This window comes from Tursiops truncatus, chromosome 6, assembly GCF_011762595.2.
Source record: "Tursiops truncatus isolate mTurTru1 chromosome 6, mTurTru1.mat.Y, whole genome shotgun sequence".
Taxonomy (NCBI): domain Eukaryota; kingdom Metazoa; phylum Chordata; class Mammalia; order Artiodactyla; family Delphinidae; genus Tursiops; species Tursiops truncatus.
This window is the reverse complement of record NC_047039.1, coordinates 109,582,584-109,602,134: the sequence shown is the minus strand read 5'-3', so window position 1 is coordinate 109,602,134 and position 19,551 is coordinate 109,582,584. Positions and strand designations below refer to the sequence as shown.

Below are 19,551 nucleotides of genomic sequence, written 5' to 3'. Positions count from 1 at the left end.
ATCTGTAATAGCAAAATTAAAAGGGAGGGAGCAAACTCAGTGTCCACTATCAGGGGACAGGTTGGATAAATAAGGACAGAACCATAGGATAAAAAAGTTTGCAACCATTAAGAACAATGTGTGCAATGGCCAATAATCACGTGAAAAGATGCTCAACAGAATTAGTCATCACGGAAACACAAATCAAAACCACGATGAGACACCACTTCGCACCCACTAGGATAAAACCTGAAACTAACAAGTGTTGGCGAGGGTGTGAAGAAATTGGAACCCTCAACCACGGCTGGGAGGAATATAAAATGACACAGCTACTGTGGAAAAGTTTGGCAGTTCCTCAGAAAATTAAACATAGTTACTATATGACCCAGCAATTGCACCCCAGGGATGTACTCTAAAAACTGGAAAATAGGTACTCAAATCCATGTACACCAATGTTCATAGCACCATGATTCCCAATTGCCAAAAGGTGGAAATGACCCAGATGTCCATCAATGGATGAATGGATAAACAAATGTGATCTAACCACACAATGGAATACTATTCAGCCATACAAATGAATGAAGTACTGGTACGTGTCCCAACACAGATGAAACTTGACCACATGATGCTAAGTGAAAGAACCAGACATCAAAGGTCACATAGGGCTTCCCTGGTGGCACAGTGCTTAAGAATCCACCTGCCAATGCAGGGGACACGGGTTCAAGCCCTGGTCTGGGAAGATCCCACATGCCGCGGAGCAACTAGGCCCGTGAGCCACAACTACTGAGCCTGCGCTCTAGAGTCCACGAGCCACAACTACTGAAGCCCATGCTCTGCAAAAAGAGAAGCCACCGCAATGAGAAGCCTGCGCACCGCAACGAAGAGTAGCCCCTGCTCGCCGCAACTAGAGAAAGCCCGCGTGCAGCAACAAAGACCCAACGCAGCCAAAAATAAATAAATTAAATTTTAAAAAAATAAAAAATAAATAAAAAGATAAAAGTCACAGAGTAAATGATTCCATTTATATGAAACATCCAGAATAGAGACAGAAAGCAAAGTATGGTTGCCAGAGGCTCACTGAGGGGTGGGGGTGGGGGAGAAACTGCTTAAGGGATATGGAGTTTTATCTTGGAATGAGGCAAAGGTTCTAGAATGTACTAAATGCCACTGAATTGTTCACTTTAAGATAGTTAATTTTATGTTACGTGAATTTCACCTCAATACATTTTTTTAAAAAAGCAGCAGCCTGGGGGACAGTTATGTCTGTTACTGTCCGTGCCATCCAAAGACCCTTCCCATAACCTGCTCCAACCCTGTGTTTAAATCTCACGTCCCCACTCCCCACTGGACAGGTGTAGGTGTCTGATACAAAGGGGTCACTTTCCTGATTTGGGGAGATGACTTAAAAACATTATCTGGGCCAATCCGAATCTATGTGGAGGTGGCCCTGGGGGAGTAGGAAGGCCCTGCAGGACCAGAATTGGGGGGGCCATTATGGTGCAGGTGCCAAGGGAGAGAGAGTATGGAGTAACCACCCAGAGGAAGGCCAGAGCACCCAAGGGAGAGGCCTGGGTCCTCTCAGCCTTCCAGGTCCCCTGCCAGACCCTGGAGGTTCAGCTGGGTCTCCAATCACATGCTCTGCTTTCCGCGGTGATCTGTGAACCCCTGTGACTTGCACTATTGTATCTGCTAGTTAAGGGAATTCCCTGGTGGTCCAGTGGTTAGGACTCCAAGCTCTCACTGCCAAGGCCTGGGGTTCGATCCATGGTTGGAGAACTAAAATCCCATAAGCTGTGCGGCGTGGCCAAAAAAAATGTTAAAAAAAGAAAAAGAAAAGAACTGCAAATATGATGAAACTCACCAAATGCATTTAAATCCTTAAATTCACAGTTACACATATATTTTGTAAAAACGTCATTGGTCACCTCTAAGGATTTTTTTTTTTTTTTTTTTTTTTTTTGCGGTACACGGGCCTCTCACTGCTGTGGCCTCTCCCGCTGCGGAGCACAGGCTCCGGACGCGCAGGCTCAGCGACCATGGCTCACGGGCCCAGCCGCTCTGCGGCATGTGGGATCTTCCCGGACCGGGGCACGAACCCGCGTCCCCTGTAGCGGCAGGCGGACTCTCAACCACTGCGCCACCAGGGAAGCCCCCAACTTGTTTTGAAAACTGATAAAGAATCAAGTATCCATCATGCCTTCCCTATGAAAACCAAGCCTCAGGGTAACCACCGAGTGGATGAGGGGAAGTTTCCCTTTGTAAAAGTAATCTAGCCAATGACGAAGAAGGAAAGACAACTTTAGGACGTCACCATTTGGCACCATGTAATGAATGAATGGACAGAGGTGGCGATCAGAAACAGCTGCTGATGTCACCGAGGTCACGTGCACCTGCCAGACACACACACACAACCCCGCTCATGAGGCGTTCTCACCCGAAGTGGACCAAACCCAATGCCAAGCCAGCCTGCAGATCTAACTGCCATTTCCAGGAAGAACAAGAAAGAGGAGCCTGTTAACAGCACCACGGGGCACTGTACCCAATGCTCTTCTCAGCAAACACCAAGAAGGAAAAGGGAAGGGGGAAAACTTAAGAGATTAAAATAAACGTAGGCCTATCAACCACTTGCTATCTATGGACTTCATTCAGATTCAGATTCCAATAAACGAAGTGAAAAAAATTGTGAGACAACAGGAAAGTGGAATGTAAGTGTTGGTGAGAGCGTATTAAGGAATTACTGATGTTTGGGGTATTATGGATTTTTTTTAAAGAATCGTTATCTTTTAGAAATACATTTTGAAATATTTACGTATGAAATGATACGATGTCTTGAATTTGCTTCAAAACAACCCAGTGTCGGGGGTGTGTGGGGGAGGGTATAGACGGCACAAGATTGCTGTGAATCGGTGATTCTGAAGCTGGGAGATGGGTACACGGAGTTACATATTCTCTCTACTATTGCATGAGACTGTTCCCATAATAAAAATTGTTTTCATCCACTCTCAAATTTCCAACAACCTGAGTGCCCCACACCATAAGACTGGTTAAGGTATGGTCCAACCATAAACGGTATACTATGCAGCTATTAAAAAGGATGATCTCAAACAACATGTAGTGACGCAAAAAATATGCATGATCTCAGTTCCTGAATAATTCAGTGAATTATATAACCGTAATTTATCTAAGAATTATGATCCATCAGGAATCTGAGAAGGCAAATAAATCGCAAAAACAATGGAACACAAATTGGATATAATTACTCTCAGGCAGGATCTAGGAAGGCCTGAGAAAAATGGTACGGCAATTTCCGGGAGGAGCTATAGAAAAGTGGATCTTGTCACCCTGAAAAACTTGTCATGGAAATAAAGTTACATTGTGTTGGCCGACACGTTGCTGGTGAGGGTAAGATATATGTCTACGTAAATTGTGTTATGGAAAGCCAGTGTAGACATGACAGGATGTGAAGCCAAGCTGGGTAAAACACATTAAAAATCTCTTTTCTTAGTGTTGAGTCTCCAAAAGAAAAAAAATGGCTCCTACAAGTTGTTCCTTTAAAAAACAAACAAACCAAAAACCAAAAGACACAGCCAACAGCGTACGGTTATGAACTCGTTGTTGAAGAAATATATATACATATATATTCATAGAAAACTGTAAGACAAAAACAAATAGGGTAATTCAGAAAGAATCACACACTTTAAAGAAATTAATTACACTGTACAACGTTTCCTTGGGGGGATACAGCAAGAACTTATGTTTGCACCATTCTTCCACGGCCTGGAGGAAATATGCGGCTGTTATATATATATATATATAACTGTATATATATATATACGCCAATGAGGTCACTGGTGGTAATTCACAAAAGGGGGACTCTGAAAAATCAGACAACAGATCAGTATGCACTGTGGGACCCAGAGCTGCATACTGAACATTTTTAAGATTATAGAAATAACTGTCACAGTTCCTTTATAAATTGGTTTGATTATATGTTCCTATGCGACCTAGTTACTGAGTATTAAGTTTTTGTAAGTGTTCAATTCTTTCTGAATCATTCTTTCTTTCTGAATCATTCTGGACACAAAATGTTCACAGTGGTTATTTCTGGGTTATATGTGAAGGGTTTTTTTCAATAAACTTTTTTATGGAGGTTTTCCTTTTAAACATATTTTCTAATGTCTCTTCAATGAAAAAGGATTTCTTGTGCAAAAACATAAGAATATTAGAAGCTTCAAAATAGGCTTCCTAAACAAAATGTCAGCAAGTCAAATCTGATGATACATCAAAGCACATAATGGGTGGCTGAGCATTCAAAAATCACTCGGTGTAAGTCAGAGTGGCCATCATCAAAAACTCCACAAACAGCGAACGCTGGAGAGGGTGTGAAGAGATGAGAACCCTCCTACACTGCTGGTGGGAATGTAAACTGCTGCAGCCACTACGGAGAACAGTATGAAGGTTCCTTTAAAAAACTAAAAATAGAGCTACCATATGACGCTGCAATCCCATTCCTGAGCATATATCCAGAGAAAAACATGGTTCGAAAAGATCATGTACCCCAGTGTTCATTGCATCTTTGTTTACGATAGCCAAGACATGGAAACCACCTAAATGTCCATCGACAGAGAATGGGTAAAGAGGATGTGGTACATATATACAGTGGAATATTACTCAGCCTTTAACAAGAATGAAAGAGTCATAGGAGGGAGGCTGGGGAGATCAGGAGAGGCAGGTGGGAGGGGCCCTCCAGGAGGAGTGGGAGAGGAGCAGAGGGCGACTGCCCTGCCCACTCAGGCCGAGGAGGCTGCTGAGATCCCAGGCCGGTCCCCTGCCCTCCAAGGCCCCCTCCAGGCCACGTAGGTCCTTGGGGGCATAGGAAGGAGGCTGGGGGGAGAATAGGAGAGGCACGTTGGAGGGGTCTTCCAGGAGGAGAGGGAGAGGAGCAGAGGGTGACTGCCCCACCCACTCAAGCCCAGGAAGCCTGCTGGGCTCCCAGGTGAGGTCCTCTGCCCTCTGAGACTAGGGGTGGGGGGAACGCCTGGGCCCCTTCTGTTCCTTGAGCCTACGTTCCACCCCCCTACAGCCCCCAGGACCTTTTCCAGATCCTAAGCATTGGCCCCGCCCACCACCCAAACCTCGCCCTTGCTTAGGCCCCGCCCTCCACAGCTAAGGCCTTCCCCCCCCTTTTTGCTTTTTTTTTTTTCTTTTCCCTCCTCCTCTTTCTTACTATTGTGGTACTAATGTACCTTCCAATTGTTGATTCATCTATATTTTTATTTTCATATTCTTCCTAACATACCTGTTAGTTTCCTAGTCTAATTTTATTTTTTACTTTGTTATTGTTGTGGGGGTTTTTTTGCCGCCCCAGGCAGCTTGCAGGACCTTGGTTCACAAGCCCAGGTCGGCTGAAGCTCCTGCGGTAGGAGCTCCAAGTCCGAACCACTAGACTAACAGAGAACCTCAGACCCCAGGGACTATTCATCGGAGTGAGGTCTCCCAGAGTACCTCATCTCAGCACCAAGACCCAGCTCTACCCAATAGCCATAAACCCCAGTGTTAAAAGCCTCAGGTCAAACAACCAGTAAGACAGGAACACAATCCCACTCATAAAAAAAAAAAAAAAAAAAAAGAGATGGCAAAAAAATATGTCACAGATGGAGGAGCAAGGTAAAAACCTACAAGACCAAATAAATGAAGAGGAAATAGGCAATCTACCTGAAAAAGAATTCAGAGTAATGATCGTAAAGATGATCCAGAATCTCGGAAATAGAATGGAGGCACAGATTCAGAAAATACAAGATATGTTTAACAGAGATCGAGAAGAACTAAAGAACAAACAGAGATGAACAACACAATAACTGAAATGAAAAATACACTAGAAGGAATCAATAGCAGAATAACTGAGGCAGAAGAACGAATAAGTGAGCTGGAAGACAGAATGGTGGAAATAACTGCTGAGGAGCAGAATACAGAAAAAAGAATGAAAAGAATGGAAGACAATCTCAGAGACCACTGGGACAACACTAAACGCACCAACATTCGAGTTATAGGGATCCCAAAAGAAGAAGAGAAAAAGAAAGGGTCTGAGAAAATATTTGAAGAGATTATAGTTGAAAAATTCCCTAAGAGGGGAAAGGAAACAGTCACCCAAGTCCAGGAAGCACAGAGAGTCCCATACAGGATAAAATCTAGGAAAAACACACCAAGACACATATTAATCAAACTAACAAAAATTAAATTCAAAGAAAAATTATTAAAAGCAGCAAGGGAAAAACAAAAGAATAACATACAAAGGAATCCCCATAAGGTTATCAGCTGATTTTTCAGGGGAAACTCTGCAGGCCAGAAGGGAGTGGCAGGATATACTTAAAGTGATGAAAGATAAAAACCTACAACCAAGATTACTCTACCCAGCAAGGATCTCATTCAGATTCGATGGAGAAGTCAAAAGCTTTTCAGACAAGCAAAAGCTAAGAGAATTCAGCATCACCAAACCAGCTCTACAACAAATGCTGAAGAAACTTCTCTAAGCGGGAAACACAAGAGAAGAAAAAGACCCACAAAAACAGACCCAAAACAATTAAGAAAATGGTAATAAGAACATACATATCGATAATAACCTTGAATGTAAATGGATTAAATGCCATAATCAAAAGACACAGGCTCGCTGAATGGATACAAAAACAAGACCCGTATATATGCGGTCTACAAGAGACCCACTTCAGACCTAGGAACACATACAAACGAAAGCTGGAGGGGCTTCCCTGGTGGCGCACTGGTTAAGAATCCGGCTGCCAATGCAGGGGACATGGGTTCGAGCCCTGGTCCGGGAAAATCCCACATGCCGCAGAACAACTAAGCCCGTGCACCACAACTACTGAGCCTGCACTTTAGAGCCCACGAGCCACAACTACGGAAGCCAGCGAGCCATAACTACTGAAGCCCATGTGCCTAGAGCCTGTGCTCCACAACAAGAGAAGCCACTGCAATGAGAAGCCCGCACACCACAACAAAGAGTAGCCCCCGCTCGCCGCAACTAGAGAAAGCCCACACACAGCTATGAAGACTCAATGCAGCCAAAAAAAAAAAAAAAAATTGATAAACCCTTAGCCAGACTCATCAAGAAAAAAAGAAGATGCAAATCAATAAAATTAGAAATGAAAAGGGAGAAATCACAACTGACACCGCAGAAATACAAAGGATTATAAGAGACTACTACAAACAACTATATGCCAATAAAATGGACAACCACGAAGAAATGGACAAATTCTTGGGAAGGTACAACTTTCCAACACTGAACCAGGAAGAATTAGAAAATATAAACAGAACTATCACAAGTAATGAAATTGAAACCGTAATTAAAAATCTTCCAACAAACGAAAGTCCAGGACCAGGTGGCTTCACAGGTGAATTCTATCAGACATTTAGAGAAGAGCTAACACCCATCCTTCTCAAACTCTTCCAAAAAATGGCAGAGGGAGAAACACTCCCAAATTCATTCTATGAAGCCACCATCACCCTGATACCAAAACCAGAAAAAGATATAATAAAAAAAGAAAATTATAGACCAAGATCACTGATGAACCTAGATGCAAAATTCCTGAACAAAATACTAGCAAACAGAATCCAATAGCAAATTAAAAGGATCATACACCATGATCAAGTGGGATTTATCCCAGGATGCAAGGATTCTTCAATATATGCAAATCAATCAATGTGATATACCACATTAACAAATTAAGGAATAAAAACCATATGATCATCTCAATAGATGCAGAAAAAGCTTTTATCAAAATTCAACACCCATTTATGATAAAAACTCTCCAGAAAATGGGAATAGGGGGAACCTACCTCAACACAATAAAGGCCATATATGACAAACCCACAGCAAGCATCATACTCAATGGTGAAAAACTGAAAGTATATCCACTAAGATCAGGAACAAGACAAGGATGTCCACTCTTGCCACTCTTATTCAACGTAGTTTTGGAAGTCCTAGCCACAGCAATCAGAGAAGAAAAAGAAATAAAAGGAATACAAGTTGGAAAAGAAGAAGTAAAACTGTCACTGTTTGCCAATGACATGATACTATACATAGAAAATCCTAAAGATGCCACCAGAAAACTACTAGAGCTAATCAATGAATTTGGTAAAGTGGCAGGATACAAAATTAATGCACAGAAATCTCTGGCATTCGTATACACCAACAACGAAAAATCAGAAAGAGAAATTAAGGAAACACTCCCATTTACCACTGCAACAAAAAGAATAAAATACCTAGGAATAAACCTGCCTAAGGAGGCGAAAGACTTGTACCCAGAAAACTATAAGACACTGATGAAAGAAATCAAAGGTGACATAAACAGATGGAGAGATATACCATGTTCTTGGATTGGAAGAATCAATATTGTGAAAACGACTTTACTACCCAAAGCAATCTACAGATTCAATGAAATCCCTATCAAACTACCAATGGCATTCTTCATAGAATTAGAACAAAAAATTTTACAATTCGTATGGAAACACAAAAGATCCCAAATAGCCAAAGCAATCTTGAGAAAGAAAAATGGAGCTGGAGGAATCAAGCTCCCTGACTTCAAACTATACCACAAAGCTACAGTAATCAAGACAGTATGGTACTGGCACAAAAACAGAAATATAGATCAATGGTAGAGGATAGAATGCCCAGAGATACGCCCTGCACATATGGACACCTAATTTATGACAAAGGAGGCAAGAACATTCAGTGGGAAAAGACAGCCTCTTCAATAAGTGGTGCTGGGAAAACTGGACAGTTACATGTAAAAGAATGAAATTAGAACACTATCTAACACCATACACAAAAATAAACTCCAAATGTATTAAAGACTTAAATGTAAGACGAGACACTATAAAACTCTTAGAGGAAAACATAGGAAAAAACACTCTGACATAAACCACAAGAAGATCTTTTTTTGACCCACCTCCTAGAGTAGCGGAAATAAAAACAAAAATAAACAAATGGGACTTAATTAAACTTAAAAGCTTTTGCACAACAAAGGAAACGATAAATAAGACGAAAAGACAACCCTGAGAATGGGAGAAAATATTTGCAAATGAAAGAACAGACAAAGGATTACTCTCCAAAATATACAAACAGCTCATGGAGCTCAATATCAAAAAACAAACAATCCAGTTAAAAAATGGGCAGAAGACCTAAATAGACATTTCACCAAGGAAGACATACAGATGGCCAAGAGGCACATGAAAAGATGCTCACCATCACTAATTATTAGAGAAATGAAAATCAAAACTACAATGAGGTATCACCTCACACTGGTCAGAATGGCCATTTTCAAAAAATCTAGAAACAAATAAATGCTGGAAAGGGTGTGGTGAAAGGGAACCCTCCTGCACTGTTGGTGGGAATGAAAACTGATACAACCACTATGGAAAACAGTATGGAGGTTCCTTAAAAAACTAAAATAGAACTACCATATGACCCAGCAATCCCACTACTGGGCATATACCCTGAGAAAACCATAATTCAAAAAGAGACATGTACCACAATGTTCATTGCAGCACTATTTACAATAGTCAGGACATGGAACCAACCTAAATGTCCACTGACAGATGAATGGATAAGAAGATGTGGCACATATATACAATGGACTATTACTCAGCCATAAAAAGAAACGAAATTGAGTTATAGTGAGGTGGATGGATCTAGAGTCTGTCATACAGAGTGAAGTAAGTGAGAAGAAGAAAAACAAATACCGTATGCTAACATATATATATGAAATCTAAAAAAAAAAAAAAAAAGGTACTGATGAACCTAGTTGCAGGGCAGGAATAAAGAGGTAGACATAGAAAATGGACTTGAGGACATGGGATTGGAACGCGAAGCTGGGGTGAAGTACCATCAACATATATATACTACAGAATGTAAAACCGTTGGCTGGTGGGAAGCAGCAGCATAGCACAGGGAGATTGGCTCGGTGCTTTGCGATGACCTAGAGGGGTGGGATAGGGAGGATGGGAGGCAGGTTCAAGAGGGAGGGGATATGGGGACGTGTGTATGCATATGACTGATTCACTTTGTTGTGCAACATCAACTAACACAGTATTGTGAAGCAATTATACTCCAATAAAGATTAAAAACTTTTTTTAAAAAATGGATAAGCAACAAGGACCTACTGTATAGCACAGGGAACTCTGCTCAATATTATGTAACAACCTAAATGGGAAAAGTAATTTGAAAAAGAATAGAAAAAAAAAAGGTAGTGTATTTAAGTGGACAGGAATCCACTGATGATCCATAAAATGTATTCACACACACACACACACACACACACACACAATCAATCAGTGTAATTCATCATACTGACAACAAAAAAGAGAGAAAAGTCATATGAGCATCTTGATAAATGCAGACAATTTTGATAAAGTTCAATATCACTCATGATGTTTTAAAAAAACAAGTAACTCCTACCAAACTAGAAAAGAGGGAAACTTTCTAAATCTGCTAAAATCTATCTACAAAGGACCTATAACAAGCATCGTAACTAATGGTGAATTATTGAATGCTTTCTCCCAAGACTGAGAATGAGACAAGAATGTTCACCATCACTACTCCTATGTGACTGGAGGGCCCAACCAGTGCAAGGAAGCAGGAAAAAGGAACAAAAGGCAGAGGGATAGGAAAGGAAGAAATAGAATGTAGGCAATCCAAAAGAATCTAAGGCAGACTCCTAGATTTAATAAATGAAGTTAGCAGGACCATGGATATATGATCAATAAACAAAGATCAACTGAATTTCTATAAATCAGAAACAAACAGAAAATACAATTTTAAAATTACTGTTTAAAACACCATCAAAAACTTAGGAATAAATCTACTAAAAGATGTGAAAGACCTTTTAGCTAAAAACAGCAAAATGTTATAGAGAAAAAAAAATTAAAGACCTAAACACAGAGAGAGATATACCATCTTCATGGACTGGAAGACTCAACATTATAAAGATGCCAATTCTCCCCCAAACTGAACAGCAGACTCAACTCAATCCCATTCAAAATCCCAGCGTGTGTGTGCATGTGTGTGTGTGTAGACATTTATAAGTTGATTCTAAAATTTGTATAGAAATAGCCTAAAGTAGCCAAGGCGTTCTTAAAAAAGAAGTGATGGGATCTTGCTTCTCAAGATCGAGTTATAAAAAGACTGCGCTTTCATCTTGGGTTCTCCCTCTCCCTCCCTCCCAGAAAGCTTACCCTGGGGGAAGCCAGCCACCATCTTGTTAGGCAGCCCTGTGCAGAGGGCCACATGTTGAGGCCGCCAAACCAAATGAGTGAGCTTAGAAATGGGTCACCCCTGGCCAAGCCTTCAGATGAGACCGCAGTCCTGGCCAACAGCTGATGATCATTCCAGTTTACCTACTACAGAGGGGTTTCCCAGGACATGGGACTTTTGCCACTAAATCCGGGACAGTCCCGGGCAAACTGGGATGGTTGGCCACCCTCCTGACAGCTTGTCTGCATCCTCATGAGAGACCTTGGGCCGAAGGCACCCAACAAAGCTGTACCCAAATTCCTGATGTTTGTTCTTTTCAGATGCTGTTTTGCGGGACTGCAGTGTGCAGCGAGGTAACTAAGACAGCACTGCACAAAATGTGATGGTATAATGGAGGATGCACATACGACAAGGTGCCCAACTTCAGTGCTCATCAGTGAGACGCAAATTCAGATTACAGCAAGCTATCATGACACGCCCACCAAAACGGCTGAAATTTTAAAAGACAGAGAACATCCAGTGCTGGCAAGGATGTGGGGCAATGGGAGCTCTCATACACCGCAAGTGGGAGTCGGAGATGGTACAGCCATGTTGGAAAACTTCTGGAAGTATCTACTAAAGCTAAAAATATACACACATTCTAAGTCCCAGCAATTCTACTCTTAGATCTATATCAAGAGGATGCATCATCCGTCCACCAGGAGACACATACAAGAGTGTTTTTAAAACAATGGTCAGGAGAACCTAGGGGCAAGACGGGAATAAAGATGCAGACCTACTAGAGAATGGACTTGAGGATATGGGGAGGGGGAAGGGTAAGCTGTGACAGAGTGAGAGAGCGGCATGGACATATATGCACTACCAAACGTAAGGTGGACAGCTAGTGGGAAGCAGCCGCATAGCACAGGGAGATCAGCTCAGTGCTTTGTGACCACCTAGAGGGATGGGATAGGGAGGGTGGGAGGGAGGGAGATGCAAGAGGGAAGAGATATGGGGACATATGTATAGCTGATTCACTTTGTTATACAGCAGAAACTAACACACCATTGTAAAGCAATTATACTCTAATAAAGATGTTAAAAAAAAAAAAAGAGCCAGGAAAAAAAAAAAGAGTGTTCGTAGCTGGACAGGACCATGGGGATCAGTTCTCTGCCAGCAACAGAGGCCTCTGTGGGCCATCATCCTGCACTTAACGGAAATCTGGGCAAAAAAAGAAACCACGTTGGAGCTATTGATCAAGAGAGCGGAAGCTGAGGTCTTCAGCCACCCCAACGGAGAAAAGATGAGAGACTCCCGTTCTCCCAGGCCCCTGGCTCTGGCTGAGAACTGGTATTTTCAAAGTGTTTTCAACCCAGGGAAACTTCTATTCAAGTAAACTCTCAGGCTGAATCTGGGTATATAAAAATGACAAAAATAGAGGAGCCCTGGCTGACGTGAAGGCCCTCCCTTACTAGCTATGCGCCAACTGGGCAGACCCTGATTCCCCCCCCCGGAAACTCAAGTACTTATCTGCCAACCCCAAGTGTCCTGAGGCTGGGTTTGCCCCCTTTCCCCCACCCCAGGCCCCAAGTCCCCCTCCACTCACCTCAGCTCTGGGCCTTGGACTATACCAGCCCGTCGTAGAGGGACAGCGCCTGCACGATGGACGGGTCCGCCTTGGATCCTTCCTGGAACTCCTGCAGCGTCAGCTTCCCGTCAGCATTCTGCAAGCAGAGAGAGGAGGGTGAAGGTGAGGGGACAACCAACCTCCCAGGACAGGGGCCTCTGCCCTGGGCCCTGGACACTCCCTCCCCAAGCCTAGCCCAGGGCTGCTTCCAAAAGAGCTTCCACAGTTAAGTCAGGAGGGAGGCAAGGCAGCTCGTTAGGTGGGAGGGGTCAGGCATAGACAGACCTGGGCACTTCCTGGCTGGGTGACCTTGGGCACGCGACCCACCTCTCTGGGCCCTTGTTTCCTCATCTGGAGACTGGAGGGAATTGAACGGCTTCTTCAGGGCACTGAGGTGAGCACTCCTTGAGCTCAAGCTGTGTAAAGTGTTCCGCAGACCGGAAGCACCCGATAACTCCACAGTTAGCATCCTCGCTGCTCTTCATCCCCACAGAGGGTGTTAATCCCACAGGGCTGAGAGCCTGATGCATTTCTCTGGGGTCACCCTTGGGAGGGCATTTAAGCCATCCCCCGGGAGACCTACAAGGAGGCTGGATGGAGCCCACGTAAAGGGGCTTTAGTGGGTCTCTTGCAGAAGGAAATGGTTTGGGCCAGAATCCCTTCCCCTGGAGCATCTTTTGCAAGGAAACCCGTGAGAGCAAAAGAAAAAGGCCTTGGAAGCCACCCACAGCCTGCACCCAGAGAGAGAGATGGTGACGAGGTTTCCACAAGCTCCGCAGGCAGACCTTGAGGGTCGTCCACCGTGGGCCCCGTTCATGCTATGCGTGCGCTTGGTCTCACGGGGTCCTCACAGCCGCTCTAAGAAGAGGGGCTGCTCTGCTTTCTCTAGATCCTTTAGGTGTAAGGTTAGATTGTTTATCTGAGATGTTTCTTGTTTCTTGAGGTAGGATTGTATTGCTATAAGCTTCCCTCTTAGAAGTGCTTTTGCTGCATCCCATAGGTTTTGGGTCGTCGTGTTTTCATTGCCATGTGTCTCTAGGTATTTTTTTATTCCCTCGTTGATTTCTTCAGGGATCTCTTGGTTATTTAGCAGCGTATCGTTTAGCCAAAGAGGGGCTGCTCTTATCACCACTTCACCGGTGAGGATGCTGAGGTTCAGTCAGCTGTCCAGGGCCCCCTGGCTGCTAACTGCGGAAGCCAGATTTACACCCAGCCTGACTACAGCGTGGACTTTGCTTCCCAAAATAAGGGCTGTCTGAATTGGGGGTGGGGGGGATTTAACACCTTGGTGTTAAATAACATGGAACCGCCCTGCGAGAAGTTAGTATTCTCTGCCGCACTCTATGGACACATCTTCTGATTATTATCAGCAGCGCAGCGTGGTCTGAGCCTCTGTCTCTTTACTGCCTCTCTGACATACGATCTCACTTTTTTAAATTAAGGAAGTAAGGCCTCAGGCTCAAAGCTTTCAGGGCAGGCACCTGTACCTAGCCGGAATGTAATAATAAGCCCAAGGTCACTGTTCATTTGAATTCTTTTATTGAAGGCAAGCAATAGTGGGTTTCCTTACCATCTTGATATCAAATTCCAGTTTAAAACAAAGTTATTTCCAGTTTAAAAAAAAGTCTGGTATAAAGAAGGGTTTCTTTCTTTTTTTTTTTTTTTTTTGCGGTACGCAGGCCTCTCACTGTTGTGGCCTCTCCCGTTGCGGAGCACAGGCTCCAGATGCGCAGGCCCAGCAGCCATGGCTCACGGGCCCAGCCGCTCCGCGGCATGTGGGATCTTCCCAGACCGGGGCACGAACCCGTGTCCCCTGCATCAGCAGGCGGACTCTCAACCACTGCGCCACCAGGGAAGCCCTAAAGAAGGGTTTCTTAACCTGGGGTCTGAGAACAGAATTCAGCAGGCCTGTGAACTAAAATGGGAAAAAATGAGGTCTTTGTTTTCGCTAACTTATAACTGAAATTTAGCTCTTCCTTCCATAATGAATCTAGGTAACGATCTCCCAAGAACCAGCAGTACCTGTGGCTTTGTCAACTGTGGGGATCGAGGCATTTTTATAATACTCCACGGTTGCTGTAGGCATCACCTGTACATATCATCGGTTCGAAATTGTGGGGTGGCTAAACCACTGTAACTCATCATCCGATGTGTTCAGAAAGAAGCTCATATACCACATCACAAATTCTTTAAAAAAAAATTTTGATAGCTGCATTCCAAAATAGCTTCCTTTTTAATCCTGTGGATTTTATCTGATGCCTTAAAACCATTACTCTGAAAAGTCCACAGACAACTTCTCCAGAATGCCCAAATTTCTTGTCCATGGCAAAGAATTTAAAAGGTTAAGAATCTTGGGACTTCCCTGGTGGCGCAGTGATTGAGAATCCGCCTGCCAGGGCTTCCCTGGTGGCGCAGTGGTTCAGAGTCCGCCTGCCGATACAGGGGACGTGGGTTCGTGCCCCGGTCTGGGAAGATCTCACATGCCACAGAGCGGCTGGGCCCCTGAGCCATGGCCGCTGAGCCTGCGCGTCCAGAGCCTGTGCTCCGCAACGGGAGGGGCCACAGCAGTGAGAGGCCCGCGTACCGCAAAAAAAAAAAAAGAATCCGCCTGCCAATGCAGGGGACATGGGTTCGAGCCCTGGTCTGGGAAGATCCCACATGCTACAGAGTAACTAAGCCCGTGTGCCACAACGACTGAGCCTGCGCTCTAGAGCCCGCGAGCCACAACTACTGAGCCCGCGTGCCACAACTACTGAAGCCCGCGTGCCTAGAGCCCATGCTCCGCAACAAGAGAAGCCACCGCAATGAGAGGCCCACGCACCGCAACGAAGAACAGCCTCCGCTCTAGCCACAACTAGAGAAAAGCCCGCGCGCAGCAACAAAGACCCAACTCAGCCAAAAATAGATAAATAAATTAATTAATTAATTTTAAAAAATAAATAAAGAATCTTAGTTGATCAAAGAGAAAGTGCTGGACAAATTTACTTAAAACCCTGGATGTCTGAAGGGGACGGCTGCCAACCGGACCAGCGGACGTCACACCAGGTGTGCTGCCTGCCTCGAGCCAGGCCTGTAGGTGGTCAGTGGCACCTACGGGAGGGGCCTCACCTTGTCCATCATGGCGAAGATTCGGTCCACCCGCTTCTCGGGGGTGTTCTCCTCCTCGGGGAGTTCCACGGTGTTCCCCTGCCAGGGACAGACAAGGTGGGGGCTGGCTCCTGGCACTCTGGGCTTTGGGCCCTTTTCCCAAAAATATGCTCCCCAGACCTGGGCAGGTTCCAGATGAGGACCCCCTCTGCCTCCCACTCCCCGCAATGTCCCCCGCCATCTGTAATTCTGCTCCAGAACCTCGCACCCACCCGAGCCCCCATCTGCCAGCCCAGCTGGAGATGTGCTGAGCGGCCCCAGGCAGTGACCCTTACCTGACCAACGCTTGCCCCGGTCAGGAGAGCAGTCCCACGGGGGTGCCTCCTCTGGGACAGGCCCAGTCACTAAATTTGATGCCCCTACTGCCTCCTCCTACCCCATAGGACCCGGGCCTCTCACCACCATCTGGTAAATGGCGTCCACTATATCCAGCATCTCGTTCCTGGTGATGTAGCCATCGTTATCCAAGTCGTAGAGCTTGAAGGCCCCTGCGGTCAACCAGCCAGGGCAGAGTGACCCCCGGCCCGGGGAAGGGGGTGCTGCTCCCCACCGCCCCCCGCACTGCACCACAGCCCCATTACTCATCCAATCAATGAATATTTACATCAAAACAGACGGGACACGCGCACGCGCACGCACGACAGGAACACACGGGCCGTTTCAACTAGGGTTATTAAAAAAAAAACTAAATATAAAAAGGAGCGGGGTGGGGGGGCTTCCCTGGTGGCGCAGTGGCTGAGAGTCCGCCTGCCAATGCAAGGGATGCAGGTTCCTGCCCCCGTCCGGGAGGATCCCACATGCCGCGGGGCGGCTGGGACCGTGAGCCATGGCCGCTGAGCCTGCGTGTCCGGAGTCTGTGCTCCGCAACGGGAGAGGCCATGGCGGTGAGGGGCCCGCGTACCGCAAAAAAAAAAAAAAAAAAGGAGGGGGCACTGAATCTGCGAGAGCTGAGGCTGGAGCTGGAGCTGTGGGAGGGAGGGGACCCCAGGAGGAGCCCTAAAGGCCCCCCTCTCCTTCCCCATGCCCCCGCCTCTGCCTCCTTTCAGCCCACTTCCTTTCCACAATTACACTGTATCCTGCTGGGATCAACTTAGAAAATAAAATAATATGCCTGGGGGGGAGGGCAGGAGCTTCTGCATAAATAAAATCCTCTTTTATTCCTAAAAAGAGAAAGAAAAAGAAACTGTCGCGTTTTCTCGGTGCTGATGCAAAGCAGTGGAAGTGTCTCAGTGGGAAGTGAGCTCTGGCCCAGCTGCTTTCATCTTCTCTCCAGATCCCCTCTCGCAGCAGCAGGAGCCTGCACACTCTCCCCTCTGAATCCTTCTCTCATCCCTCCTCAGGGCCTCGCACATGCTGTTTCCCTTGCCTGGAACCCTCTTCCCTCCTCCCTCCCTGGCACCTTCACCCTTCCCAGCTCAGCTCCCGACTCATAACAGGGTCAGTTCCTCTCCTGTCGGTTCACACTTCCCTCTTCCTGCCTCGCCTGCAGTTTTCTGGGATCTTTTGGATAAGGTCCCTGAGCTAGACTGACAGCCGCGAGGGCAGGTGCCCGTCTATCCGATGCACCCGTGGGTCCTGGCCTCTGCTCAGCACTGACACGCGGCCATATTTGGTCAACATCTGTTGGGTGAACCAGTAAATAAGTGAATGAATGAGATCAGTCATCAAAACAGCCTCCTAAGTAGTGGGTCCAGCCCTGGAACCAGGTCTTTTAACTCCACGCTGTCCTGCCCGAGGTCCCATGTCTGCACCTGCTCGGACGCCCCTTTGCTTCCGCCCCATCTGTCCACGCATCTAAGGAAGACACGTTCCTCCTGCCTGGCCTCCTCCAAGAAACTGCCTCTGACCTGGAAGGGCAGGACATCTGTGCCACTCTCAGCCCCAGACAGATGACCTGGCCCAGGTAGTTGGCCTCCCTCCCGCCTGGGACCGCCCAGTGGCCGCCCCATAGAGCCCAGGGGGCAGGACTTACACCGCAGCTTCTCATCCAGGGTTCCCCTCGAGGTCACCGACAGCGCCTGGATGAACTCAGAGAACTCAATCCGCCCATCCTGCAGGAGAGAGGGGAGTGGGGGTGGGCCTCAGTTAGCGCTGAGTCACCTGGTCAGGCTGCACCTTGGGCAGGTGGTGATGGGCGGCAGCAGGTACCAGACACCCAAGTGGAGAGTACGGGAATGAGGGTGATGAGAAGGAAGGGGATGGGGAGAGGGTAGGATTAGAAATGGGAAAAGAGGACTTCCCTGGCAGTCCAGTGGTTAAGACTCCGCGCTCCCAATGCAGGGGGCACGGGTTTGATCCCTGGTTGGGGAACAAAGATCTCACGTGCTGCATGGTGTGGCCAAAAAAAAAAAAAAAGAGGGAAAATCCAGGCAGGAGGGACAGGGAAACGGGTGAGACCAAAGGGAGAGCCTGACACTCCACATCTGGTGGGAGGAAGAGGGACCCTCTGGGCAGGAGTCCCTTTCTCCTGCCCAGAAACCCCTTCCTCCTCGGCCTTGAACCACAGGCTCAGAGACTTTAGAAAAAGGTGGGGCTCTGGACTGTTCAATCCTGTTTATTTTGCAAATAAGGAAACTGAGGTCCGGAGAGGCCAGAGCTCTTCCCAGGGCCAGGCAGTGTGATCGTCCGCTGAGGCCACCTGCGGAGAAAGCCAGGGCGTGACAGAGCAGAAAAAATCCGAGTGTCCTACAGCACGGAGCGGGGAGACAAGTTACAGTACGTCCACCTTGAATACAAGTGAGCCAGGAAAGATGCCAGCGTGGCACAGAGTCTGGAGGACCGCAGATGCCCCAGTGGCGGATGTGCCAACTGTCAGGGTGGCCGTCACCAGGAAGGGACACGCTGCAACACGGATAAGCCTTGAAAACACGATGCTCAGTGAAAGAAGCCAGGCACAAAAGATCCCGTATTATATGATTCTCAGTTTCCTCATCTGCAAAATGGGGGCAATTCAAAGGCATCCCTACAGGTAGTTGGTTGTAAGGTCTCACTAAAAATAATCCACGGAGCAACTAAGCCCATGTACCACAACTACTCAGCCTGCACTCAGCCTGCACCCACGAGCCACAGCTACCGAGCCCGCGTGCTGCAACTACCAAGCCCGCGCACCTAGAGCCCATGCTGTGCAATAAGAGAAGCCACCGCAGTGAGAAGCCCGCGCACCGCAACGAAGAGGAGCCCCCGCTCGCCACAACTAGAGAAAGCCCGTGCGCAGCAACGAAGACCCGATGCAGCCAAGAATAAAATAAATAAATAAATTTATTTTTAAAAAAAATCCACATAAAGAGCGTAGTACGTAGTAAATGTTCAGTAAATGTCAGTTGTGATTATAAATCCTGTTATTATCCCTGGCGGCATCTGCATTTTGTGCTTGTAAGGAAAGGGTCAAGGTATACATATGTGTGCATGTGTGTACACGTGTATGTCTGTGTGCATGGTATGTGTGTGCATACACGGATCTCTGTGGCTTCCTTGTGTGTGGGTGAGCTCCTGCAATGTGTATACGTGCGTGCATTTGTGTGCATCTGTGTATAAGCACGTGTGGGTGTGCACA

The 19,551-nt window shown here is 46.2% G+C and overlaps 1 protein-coding gene across 1 annotated transcript in view; it reads right to left on the bottom strand.

The window, feature by feature from the left end:
* Positions 1-19,551, bottom strand: part of NCS1 (neuronal calcium sensor 1) — a 61,148-nt gene that overhangs the window by 4,199 nt on the left and 37,398 nt on the right. The window contains exons 4-7 of the mRNA XM_033858847.2: positions 17,971-18,049; positions 16,398-16,486; positions 15,960-16,037; positions 12,831-12,948 (exon numbers count right to left, since the gene is read on the bottom strand). Of these exons, the coding sequence (XP_033714738.1) occupies positions 12,850-12,948; positions 15,960-16,037; positions 16,398-16,486; positions 17,971-18,049 (345 nt within the window). The 3' untranslated portion in view covers positions 12,831-12,849. The remainder of the gene's footprint in view (positions 1-12,830; positions 12,949-15,959; positions 16,038-16,397; positions 16,487-17,970; positions 18,050-19,551) is intronic.